The 12,730-nt window shown below is 29.6% G+C and overlaps 1 protein-coding gene across 1 annotated transcript; it reads right to left on the bottom strand.

Annotated features, from left to right (window-relative positions):
* Positions 1 to 1,855: 1,855 nt before the first annotated feature.
* Positions 1,856 to 11,389, bottom strand: LOC113372892 (L-threonine ammonia-lyase-like). Its single transcript, XM_026613229.1, has 10 exons — positions 11,349 to 11,389; positions 8,980 to 9,175; positions 8,812 to 8,903; positions 8,578 to 8,740; positions 8,339 to 8,451; positions 6,077 to 6,256; positions 5,906 to 5,998; positions 4,075 to 4,207; positions 3,893 to 3,952; positions 1,856 to 2,074 (listed from the first exon to the last, which is right to left on the bottom strand). The coding sequence occupies exons 1-10, from the start codon at positions 11,363 to 11,365 to the stop codon at positions 1,856 to 1,858; spliced, it is 1,266 nt and encodes a 421-aa protein (XP_026469014.1). The 5' UTR covers positions 11,366 to 11,389.
* Between the last annotated feature and the right edge of the window lie 1,341 nt (positions 11,390 to 12,730).

Here is a 12,730-nt window from a genome sequence, read left to right as displayed (position 1 = left end):
GAACCTAGTTAGTTGGTATAATGGGGATTCAAGATATTGATAAATTTTTACCAAAATTTGTAAGACATCGAGCTTTCTTGTAACAATATCTGCATTTTAATAATGAAGAAAGTAATTGTGCAATAATATAATTTTTCTAATGAATGATTTTGCATTGATAGGTAGGCAAAATGAGCTTTGATCTCATCCCTACTGTTTGGTGGAAAATATTCTGTTTTAGTCTGAAAAATTAGTATATACCCAGAATCTCAAATTAAAAATCTAACATTGATATTACAGGAATAAACTGTCTTGATATTTTATCAAAAATATATTTATTTTGTAGAAAAAACTAGCTTTTCTGTAAGATCAAGAAAATTACATGCCCAAATTTCTAAATAAACCGAGAAACATTCACAAACAAGACAATAATGAAAAAGATAGCTGGATAAAAAAAATACTACAAAATAGAAATATACAACTTGATTGGAGGATAAAAATTTAGGGTTGCACGTATTTTTGAATTCGCCATTATAAGAAAATAAATTAAGGAAAATTGATCAAAAAAGGGATATTTGAAGAAAGAATCTAGCTGTGCCATAAAATGTACGTTTCGACGACTTATGCGTGCCATCATTCAAGATATTTCATAAAAATTGGGCCAGTACTTGCGTTTCCACACTAAAAAAGTGCATTTTCTAAGATATATATCAGAATATCGTCGAAATATTTGTTTTGTACGTTTCGGCGCTTAATGTGTGCCATCACTCATTGTGGACAGAATTTAAAAAAAAAGCTTTGGACTAATGTAATTTATTTATATAAAAATAGCATGAAAAATAATAGCTGGAATAGTAACTGAAAAGCCTTTACAAAGAAAAAGACTAAAAGACTTTAGTAAGAAAAGACTAAAAAAGTGCATTGTTTAGGATAAATATTCAGCATTTTACTCGCATGTTTTTCAACGATATTTATTTTATACGTTTCGGCGCTAGCCTAAATGTGCTATCATTCTTCCCGGAGTTTATCGAATCGTGACAAAATTTTATAAAAAAAAGTCTTGGACTAATGTAAATCATTTCCATAAAAATAGCATAAACTAGTGGTGCATGGCATCGTGCCTTAAGGCAAATTGCTGGAACTTCCCGTACCGTAATGAAATATTCGAGAAATTTTAAACGTTTTCAAATATATCATTACAAATACTGAAACTTTCAGTATTTTCGCTATCTTGTTTGTAAAATCTGAGCAAATCAAATGTAAATCATAAAACAATTTACCTCCAGTACATTAACAACAATCGTCAGTTCATTTCGAATTCAATTTCAAAAAAATAGTTTCCTAATTTAACTAACATAAAATTGAAGAAGTGCCCCCGCATAGTCACAGTCTAAACTGCACTTGCAAATAATTCTGTGCAACATTTTCACTTATACTGTGCTTAGCTTGGCGGCATTTTCACATTTTTCAATGGCTTTGGTTCATTACGTTTTTACACTAAACAAGTGCATATTCTAGGATATATTTTCAGCATTATAGTCAAATGTTCTTCAACAATATTTATTTTGTACGTTTCGGCGATAAATGTGTGCCATCATTTATCTAGCAAACGTTTAGGAAAAAATAACAAAACAGAAATAAATTGAAAAGCATTTACCAAGATCGTAGTTTTTCAGTTACTAAACCGATTGAAAAACGATGAAATTATTTAAATGACTAATACAAAAAATAGGAGGGTGAAAATAGGGCAGTATTTTACACATACAATTTACTTAACACTTAACAAACTCTAACAAATATTTAACATAAATATATTATCCAACACTTACATTATCCTCAAATTTACAATTTACACTAACACTCCATTATCTTTCTATTATTTGTTAGAACAGTCGCAGACGTTGCTAATGTGCCCCAGGACCGTCTCTCTCTCGTTGGCGCTGCCTCCGCCTTGGCCCTGGCCCTGGTTATTGTTCGGGTCGTTGCAGTCAAAGGGTTTCTTCGAGGCCTGGCCAATGGCCAGACCTGGCAGGCTCATCTCGCTGGTCACCGCCACTGGACTGTCGTTGAAGAAGACGTTCTTGTAGTCCTTCACCTGAGGTAAAAATAGATGTAGATATATATATATATATATATATATATATATATATATGTATATATGTATATATATGGCGAAATGAACACGGCCACATGACAGATGTCAGTTGAATTACGCCAATTTGATGACAAAACTTCACAGCATCCTTGGAGCTTCTCTGATGCAAACTTCACATCAAGCAAGCTATAGGAGATTATTGTTTTATGACTATCGTAATATTTAACTTCCCGAAGGAGAAGTTTATGTTTTCATCAAAAAATCCGAATGGCTAATTTTATGTTTTCTCGACGTTTCAAGCCATTCTGAATCGAATGAGACCAAATTTGGAAAAAGTATGTGTGTGTGTGTGTGTGTGTGTGTATGTGTGTGAACAGATTTTTTGCCGTAAATCGACGTTTTCTCAAAAACGGCTGGAGCGATTTCAAAAATTTAAAAGCCATTTGATGTATCTCGATGAGGACTATCGTCTCTGAGTTTTGTGCGGCGATCGGCCGGGCCGTTTCTTTGTAAATTGCAGAAAAGTGAAAAATTTTTTGCCCACGTTTTAGCCCGCAATTCTGAATCGATTTTGAAAATTCAAAAACCATTCGATAGATATTGGTTGGGAATCGTGCTGATTAGTTTTTGGTAAAGATCGGCCGGGCCGTTTTCTTGTAATAACGTTTAAAAAAAAAAAAAAATTGACGATTTTTATGATTTTTTTTGACGGTAGATACCATAGTTTTCTAGGTCATACTAAAATATTACGGCCCTACGACAACTCGTTTAGCTTTAAAAATTCGTCAAAGTTTGCAAAAATTGGTATAGTTTTTTTGACATTTGTCAAAATTAGACTTTTGATCGACGTTTTCTCAAAAGCGCCTGAACCGATTTCAGAAATTTAAAAGCCATTTGATGTATTTCGGGGAAGACTATCGTTTGTCAGTTTTGTGCGACGATCAGCCAAGCCGTTTCTTTGTAATTTGAAAAAAAGTGTTAAACTTTTCGTCCACATTTAAGCTCATCCTACCGAACCGATTTTAAAAAATCAAAAACTGTTCGAAAGATATTAGTTGGGAATGATACTGATCAGTTTTAGGTGAAAATCTACCGAGCCGTTTTCTTGTAATTAACCGTTGAAAAAAAAATTAAGCCGATTTTTATGGATTTTTTTTTTAGCGATATATACCATGGTCTTCTAGAACTTACTGAAATATTACGGCCTTAAGACAAATAGTTTGTATTCAAAAATTCATCAAAGTTTGAGAAAATGAGTAGCTCTTTTGACATTTGTTAAAATTAAAATTAGACTATTTACTTGGTATAATGATAGAGTACTTGGTCTTGAACATAATAAATCATTAAAGTCCTGAAAACTGGTTCAATTATAAAAATTATTGATTTTTGAAAATTTGCTTTTAGAAAATACTCCGAGTTCGTTCGTTTTCAATTATGTGTAATAAATCCACTCGGAATACTTTTAATTACTCATAAATTAATTTATTTTTTATTGATTAAGTCGATTATTTAAATATATCGGGAAGTTCATGTAACTTGCCTCAAGGCTAAATACCAAACCAACTAGTTGATTCGGTTTTTATCATCGAGCATTTTGCCGGGACTAAAAATGATATCGAAATTTCTATAATTATAAATCGAGTTTAATTATAAATTGAGTTTTCAATAAACTGACATCACCAACGAGGCAACATCAGATAATTGCGGTTTCACTTCTAATAATTATAATATTTAATCATAAATGGCCCATTAGCGCCCATATATATATATATATATATATATATATATATATATATATATATGTATAACAAATTTTACCAAAACATCGCGCAGTTCTTTAGAGTGGTCGACGCCAAGAGTTTCCACAATCATTTTTATCTGAAATAATAATAATAATAATAATAATAATATTATATATATATATATATATATATATATATATATATATATATAAATCGATTATATAATTATGGTTCTGTTAAAAATTATTTTATTATTACTTGGACTTGGAACATATCGGCGTTGACCCAGGTTTTCTCCTGAAGAATTTTCTTCATGGAGACGCCAGTGGCGGACACTTTTGCACACAAATCGGCTAGGGCACCGGGTTTGTCGGCTATCGTAACCTTGAACCTAAAATTAAAAAAAAGATGACACATATTTTGGGTCAAAACGTCGAAAAGTCGAAATAAATATCATTATGATTAGACATCTGTCGAACTGTTGATTTGATGGCACATGCCCTGAGTCGAAACGTACACAGAAATTCAGTGTCGAAATGTGTACTGTAGAGTAATTAACTTTCCGTTGGGTAGTTATAGTAATGGGCCGAAAATCGAAAATGAAAATTTTTGCATTTCTCGACGTTTTTAAGGTTTATGAACATTTTGGCACACTTAAGAAAATATGGACGTGTGTGTGCGTATGTGTGTTTTGTATGTCCGCATTTTTTCGTCCGGGTTTTCGGGCCCACGGATCAACCGATTTGAATGGTTTAAAAAACATTCGATCCCTATTGATAGGAATCCGATTTGAATGATCTAAAAAACATTCAATTTGTAATGATTGGGGGAAGAGGTGATTAGTTATTGCCAAAGGCAGGCCTAGGCATTTAGAAGATACAGAGCTAAATATGCAAAAAATGACAGTTTTTGAGTGAACTAAGCGTGCGATTTGAATGATCTAAAAAACTTTCTGCTTGTATTGACCAAACAATTGCTTCTGAGAATAAAAAATAATTACATCTTTTTTTATTTTCCATAAAATATTTTTGTAATTGGGATTAAAAATTCAAGAAATTACCCAGGCTAGGCACAGTCTAAGCGCCACTCTGGTACAAATGTTTACCCAAGTGCGTTTAGACTGTTTGTGTACAGGAGCACTTTTCCAATTTTGTGAAAACTATTGAAAAATGTGAAAATGCCGCCAAACTAAGCACATTATAAGTGAAAATGTCGCACAGAATTATTTGCAAATGCGTTTAGACTGTGACTATACGGGAGCACTTTTCCAATTTTGTGCAAAACAGGCAACTATGTTTTTTTGAAATTGAATTCGAAATAAAATGGCGATAGTTAATGTTCTGGAGATAAATTGATTCATGATGTACATTTGATTTGCTCACTCAGATATACCAAGATAACAAAAATAATGAAAGTTACAGTATTTGTAATGATATATATGAAAACGTTTAATTTCTCGAATATTTCATCACGGTACGGGAAGTTCCAGCAATTTGCTTTCAGACACGATGGCGTACACCACTAGTTTTTTTTCTAATTTATCAGAATTAAATTTACAAATAGATGATGGCATACATTCAGCGTCGAAACGTACATTATATACCTAAATAACCTAAATACGTAATAACCTAAAATTTTGTTAAATAAAATAATTATATTGTAAAAGTATTGTAAAGCTTATTAAAGTACTTATTAAATTTTTAAAAAATACTTGCAACAAAGATAAGTATATATACATAAGTTTATAGTTAATAAATTAAATAATAAATAAAAAAATTTAAATAAAATAACTAAATATGAATAAATTTATAGTAAATAAATTAAATAATAAATAAATAAGTAATAGAATAGCTAATAATTAATTAATTTATATTAAACCTATAAAATATTGACTTGAGCTTTATTAAAATATTATTATACCGACGGCTTGTAAAATAAATAAATAAATAAATAAATAAATAAATAAATGATGAAGGTTATACAAGAGTTTGTTTACAAAGAATTTAAGAATCTAGGAGTGTAAAACGCGGATGACACACATTAAGCGTCGAAACGTACAAAATAATAAATATATATATTTTCTACTCACTTTAATAATCGTCCATCGGAGGCCAAACCTCTCTCCAAAGCTCTGCCCAAAAATGTGGTGTCCACGTTGCCGCCTGTCAAGACGCAGCAAACCCTAAAAATCATTAAAAAATCCTAAAAAATCCTTAAAAAAAACACCTAAATATTTCCAAGTGAATTTTTTATTTTTTACTTTTTGCATCTGAACTCGTCCAATTCTCCTGTCAGAATGGCCGCCAAAGCCGAGGCTCCAGCACCCTCCACGACCGTCTTTTCGAGTTCCACGAGCCTCATCATGGCCAGGGAAATGTATTCCTCTTTTACGACTATCATTTTGTAAATGTGGGGGGATGCAGTCGCAAAAGAATTGTAACTAGAAAAAAATAGAACCAAAATTTCAATTTTTTGATCACAAAAAAGACTTTGTTTCTAATAAATTGCCTAGACATCTAGAAATATAATGGCCATTCTCGTAAATGGTCAAAAATTATTTTAGAGAAAATGTTCTGACGAGTCAAAAAATGCAAAACATAATTTGACAATGCATTCTAGCTGATCTGAAAAATGTTTTGGAACGTCTGAAATTATTATAGGAACTCTATAAATGTTCTGGTTATCCTGAAATTATTTTAGGGAGTCAGAAAATGTTTTGAAGATTTTGGAAAAAAAAAATCTCTTAAGTGTCTATCTAGCAATACAATGGTCATTTAAACGAAGTTTGACAGTATATTGAAGTGAAAATTCCCTCTTCTGGATTTATTTTAGGGAGCCTGAAGATGTTTTGGATAGTCTGAAATTTTTGTAGATGATTTGACAATGTTCTCTAGATGATCTAAAAATGTTCTGGAACGTCTGAAATTATTTTAGGGAGTCAGAAAATGTCTTGGAGAGTCTGCAAAAATTTTAGGTGGTTCGATAATATTCTCTAGAAGTTTTAAAAATGTTCTATAACGCCTTAAATTTTTTTAAGGAGTCCAAAAATGTTTTGGAGGGTTTAAAAATGTTTTAAATGGTTTGACAATGTTCTCTAGATGATTTAAAAATGTCCTGGATCGTCTGAAATTATTTTAGGGTATCTAAAAATGTGTTGGAGTGTCTAAAACTGTCTTAAACGCTTTGACAATGTTTTAAATGATGATCTAAAAATGTTCTGGATCGTCTGAAATTATTTTAAGGAGTTTAAAAATGTTTTGGAGAGCTTCAAAATATTTTAAATGCTTAGGCAAAGTTTTCTAGATGATCTAAAAATGTTCTGGATCGTCTAAAATTATTTTAAGAAGTCTAAAAATGTTTTGAAGTGTCTGAAAATGTTTTAGAAGGTTTGAAAATGCTTTCGAGATAGTCTAAAAATGTTCTGGATCGTCTAAAATTATTTTAGGGTGTCTAAAAATGTTTTGCAGCGCCTCAAAATGTTTTATGTGGTTTGACAATGTTCTCTAGATGTTTTAAAAATGTTCTGGATCGTTTATAATTATTTTAGGGTGTCTAAAAATGTTTTGGAGAGTCTGAAAATGTTTTAGAAGGTTTGACAATGCTCCCTAGATGATTTAAAAATGTTATGAAACGTCTAAAATTATTATAGAGTGTCTAAAAATATTTTGGAAAGCCTAAAAATATTTTAAATGGTTTGACAATGTTTTCTAGATGATTTAAAAATGTTCATGGAATGTCTAAAATTATTTTAAGGAGTATAAAAATGTTTTGGAGAGTCTGAAAATGTTTTAGATTGTCTGACAATGTTTTCTAGATAGTCTAAAAATGTTTTGGTTAGTCTAAAATTATTTTAAGGAGTCTAAAAATGTATTAGAAAGTCTAAAAATATCTCAGATAGTTTAGATGATTTTATAGATATGGAGCGAGGCAATGGCAAAGGAATTGTAACTAGAATAGGAAAATTACCAAAAAAAAATATTTATGAACACAAAATTCAGATAGTTCTCGGAATTTTTATCAGAAACCATAAAGGGGATCCATAATAGTCTCTTGACCAATACTTTTTTTTTCTAAAATTGTATTGAGACCAACACCAAGGCACTGATTTAGAATTCAATATATTAGTATCCAGAATTTTTTTGGTTTTTATAGAGTGAATGCATCATATTAGTGCCAAATTTCTATGAATTGATCCATTTTTCTTTATGAAATCTTGATCTTTATTAAAAAATTTCCTCATATTTTGTTCAAGACTTCTGTTGCTAAAATTTGATCAGAATTCGATAGACCCATAATCGACCCATATAAATTTCTATGACATTGATACATATTGGCCCAAGACTTTCTTTATAAAATTTTGCTAAACAAGTTGTGTTTGTAATAATTTATATACGATTTGCTAAATGTTGTGTTAATTTATATACGATCTGAAAAAATATTAAATTTTACAAATTTTAGCATAACGTAGCAATAAAATAAGATCGATGATTTTTTTCATATGAAGTTTTCATCATATTATTACCCGACAACAGGAACAGCCAGGCCATCTGCCAAACTGGGAAAAGACTCCACGGGACTCGGTTTTCCCATTTTTATGGCCTCTGTCATTCCTGGGCACTTTTCTGACTCCACACCCTGGAAAAAATTGATACATAAACCTTCAGGCAATTATCTTGTTACATCACAATACCCAACAGCATAGAAACTGTGTTTTTCTATGGGTCAGATACAAAGACTTTCATCTAATATTTTTTTACTTACTATAATTTTGCACTTGGGATTAGCTTTGCTCATATAAGCACAAACTCCTGCAATAATACTTCCACCCCCAACTGGAACAACAATTGCATCCACTTCCTTCATCTGCTCCATAATTTCTATGGCAATGGATCCTTGGCCAGCAATGATATGGGGGTGATCGAAACTAAAAAAAAAAAAAAAATCAAAGTACATTTAATTATTGCATTTTTTGTAACTATTTTATTTATTATTTACCCATTGACGTAGGCGTAACCTTTTTCCATCGACATTTCTTGGGCAATTCTTTTAGCTTCACCCATGTCTTTTCCTTGGACGAAAACTTCAGCCTTAGAAATGATTTTGTTAAATTTAGTTTATTTAGATAACTTTTATATTTGATTGATGTACTAAGTCTTTTATTACCTTTAAATTTTTGCACTTCTGTATCTTCATAACCGGTGCAATTGTTGGCATAACAACTGCCACAGGCATTTCCACCTTTAGGCCATGATAGCTGACGGCTTGGGCATGATTTCCAGCAGATGCAGCCACGATTCCAATTTTTTTCTGGCAATCTGTCAGCTGAGAAATTGCGTAACTTGCTCCTCTTTCTTTGAAACTGGGAAATAAAGTTGTCATATAAAAAAAATTGATAAACGATTGCAAAAGTATCAATAAATGCGTGGAATGTAAGAAAGTAAAATTGGAGTTGCCAAAAACGTACCTTAACTTTCGGGCTCATTTTCTAAAAAACTTTTATAAGTACGTGAATTTTTTTAAATATAGCAAAATTTGCGTAATTGAATATACTTTCGAGTCGTATATAAAAGTATATAATGTTTCTATCAAAATTTGTAACTATTAGTAAAAAACTAACTAATGAACTCTTTCGCCTTGAATGCACCGTAAAACATACTTGCACTTTAGGCGCATTTTCTACAAAACTTTTATATCGGTATAGATATATTAAATTATGCTTAAATTTGCACAATTTAATACACTTTCAAGTTGAATTAAAATTTATACAATGTTTCTAACAAAATTTGTAACAATTGGTCAAAAACTGAATTAAAAACTGGCCTAAGCAAAGTGAATGCATCATAAAAGGTGCATCAAGTATTAGGTGCGTTTTTCACAAAAATTTTATATTAACATGTACATATCAAATGATGTCAAACTTTGCGTAACTTAATAGACTTTTATATAATCTATAATATTATATAATTTTTTTTTAACAAAATATCAAACTAAAGGCTAAAAACCAAAATAAAAACTTAGGCTGCAAAAGTGAAATGCATCTTAAAACGTACATCTACTTTCAGGCGCATTTTTTACTAAATTTTTATAATAATATATGCCAAAATTTGCGTAATTTAATACACTTTCATATATTATATAACAATATATAACTTCTCTAACAAAATTTTAAACTATTAGTCAAAAACCAAAAAAAAACTTGGACTGCAAGAAGTTAAATTCTTCTAAAAACGGACATCAACTCTCAGGCGCATTTTATATTACATTTTTATACTAACATATACATGTCAAAATATACCAAAATTTGCATAATTTAGTGCTTTTTTAGACCTCATACCACACTATATAACGTTTCGAACAATAATTTGTGCCATCAACAAAATTGTAAAGCACAACACAAAAGTTGAGTATAACTAAAAGCCTATGTTAACTTTCAGGCGCATTTTTCACATAACTTTTATATGAACATAAATATATTAAAATATGACAAAATTTACACAATATAATATATTGTTAATATAATATATAATTTGTATATCTTCTCTAGCAAAGTTTTAAACTATTAATCAAAAACTAAAAAAAAATCTATACTAAAAGAAATTCAATCCATCGTAACACATCAACTTTCAGATGCATTTTACACTTTATTTTTACACCAACACATACACATATAATTACACTAAAATGTGCACAATTTAACGTACTTTCAAATCTCATACCACACTAAATAACGTTTAGAACAATAATTTGTGCCATCAACAAAATTGTAAAGCACAACACAAAAGTTGAGTATAACCAAAAGTGTACGTTAACTTTCAGTCGTATTTTTCACATAACTTTTATATGAACATTAATATAATAAAATATGTCAAAATATGCGAAATTTAATAGATTTTGAGATAATATATAATATTGTATAACTTTTCTAACAAAATTTCAAGATATTGGTCAAAAACCCAAAAAATTCTTGGGAAGAAATAAGTTAAATGTACCATACAACATACATCAACATTCAGGCGCATTTTTCACAAAACTTTTAAATAAGCATAATCATTTTAAAATGCGTCAAAATTTGCATAATTTAATACACTTTCATTATATATAAATATAACATTATATAACTTTTCTAACAAAATTTTTAGCTATTGGTTAAAAACCAAAAAATACTTGGAATGAGAAAAGTTAAATGCATCTTAAAACGTACATCAACTTTTAGACACATTTTCTAGAAAACTTTTATATGAATATAAATATATTAAAATATGTCAAGATTTGCGCAATTTAATAGACTTTTATATAATATATAAAAAAAGTACTCAGACTACAAAAGTTAAATGCTATAACTATAAAACGTACTTCAACTTTTAGACCCATTTTCCTCAATATTTTTTCACCAACATATACATATATTATTATGCTAAAATATGCAGAATTTAACGTACTTTCAATCCTCATACCACACTTTACAACGTTTCGAACAATAATTCGTGCCATCAACAAAAATCTAACCCAAAACACAAAACTTTCATACAAACCTTCCTGTATACTGCATATGATCGTGCTTGAGATACAATTCCATTCCGACGAGACCAGAAATGTGCGATCTCTGCGAAAAATTAATAAAAATTAATAAAAATCAAGTAAATCTTTAACTAAATAATTACATAATGCTTGCATTAGTTTACTCAAACGCTGAGGGATGTAAAAATCGATTAAAATAACCAAAACTCGATGTATATTGGACTAAAAGTGCGTAATGACATCCCAATCGTATTGCAACATTCAGCATCGATTTTAAAGTACACCCAGTTGTTGTAGGGTTATAGTATATTAGACAATATTAAAGACTGTTTAAGTTTGTGCAAATTTGCCAAATATTTTACACATATTGAACAAATCGTTCAAAAGTTACAAGAAGAGCCAAGTCATCAAAATTATACTACAATTTTGGCGTCGATTTTAGAGTACACCGAGTTGCCCTACAGTCTTATATTGTTAGAACAATTTATATATTAAATAATTTTAAACCATTTTGCCTCATACATCATACAAATCCAACAAACTTTGTCACAAAGTAATAAACAATATAGTAAACATATGCACGTTCCAAGCTCTTATAACAATTGTCAACGTTCAATTACAAATTTAAAGTATACCGAGTTGCTGTAGGGTATTATAATATTAGACAATATTAAAGTTTATACATTTATCTATAAGCCTGTATAAATATTTTTTTATTTTTATAAATTTTTATTACCTTACAAGGCGTTTCAACGCAAGCCTTTTTTACGATATCATAAGCTCCCATAACATCTTCGCAAGTTACTACTCTTGGGTTATTCGGATCGCACATGGGATCCTAAAAAAAATTATTTAATATTATTTTAAATATATTTATTTATTTTTGTTGATGCAGAAAGTATTTTGAAGGTTTTGGGTAAATGATAAAAATATAAAATTTATAGTTTGTGTAATATTTTTGGTTTAAAACTTACATTTGTTTCTTGAGTGTTGAAAATTGATTTCGGAACGTGAAGAAGTGTTAAAAAATTTATTTATGGCATTATTTTTGTTGTTAAATAATTTTTGGTGTTTTAATATGCATTCTAAAGGTTTTGTTTAAATATTAAAAATAACAACATGTATAGTAAGTTTTAGAAATATTTTTCAAAAAATAATTCATTTTTCAAAACTTCTTTCAACTAGCCTCAGTTATTATGAACTTTCAGGCGCATTTTCTAGAAATCTTTTATATGTACATAAATAAACAAAATTATGCTAAAATATGCACAATTTAATATACTTTTAAATTACGTACAACATTTTATATAGTTTCTAACAACTTTTCAAACTATTAGCCAAAAACTAAAATAAAAACAGACTAAGAAAGTTACATGCACCATGAAATGTGATAAAG

This window comes from Ctenocephalides felis, unplaced genomic scaffold, assembly GCF_003426905.1.
Source record: "Ctenocephalides felis isolate EL2017-DRISC unplaced genomic scaffold, ASM342690v1 CF-g0.4_SCAFFOLD_01604, whole genome shotgun sequence".
Lineage (NCBI taxonomy): Eukaryota > Metazoa > Arthropoda > Insecta > Siphonaptera > Pulicidae > Ctenocephalides > Ctenocephalides felis.
The sequence above is the reverse complement of the archived record's forward strand: the minus strand, read 5'-3'. Positions and strand labels throughout refer to the sequence as shown.

Bases quoted from the DNA above. Each gene is read 5' to 3' on its own strand.
- LOC113372892 (XM_026613229.1), bottom strand. The intron at 8,452-8,577 runs GTAAGTAAAAAA...AATTTTTTCCAG, and splicing joins ATCCCAAGTGCAAAATTATA to GGTGTGGAGTCAGAAAAGTG. The intron at 4,208-5,905 runs GTGAGTAGAAAA...TTTTAATTTTAG, and splicing joins TCCGATGGACGATTATTAAA to GTTCAAGGTTACGATAGCCG.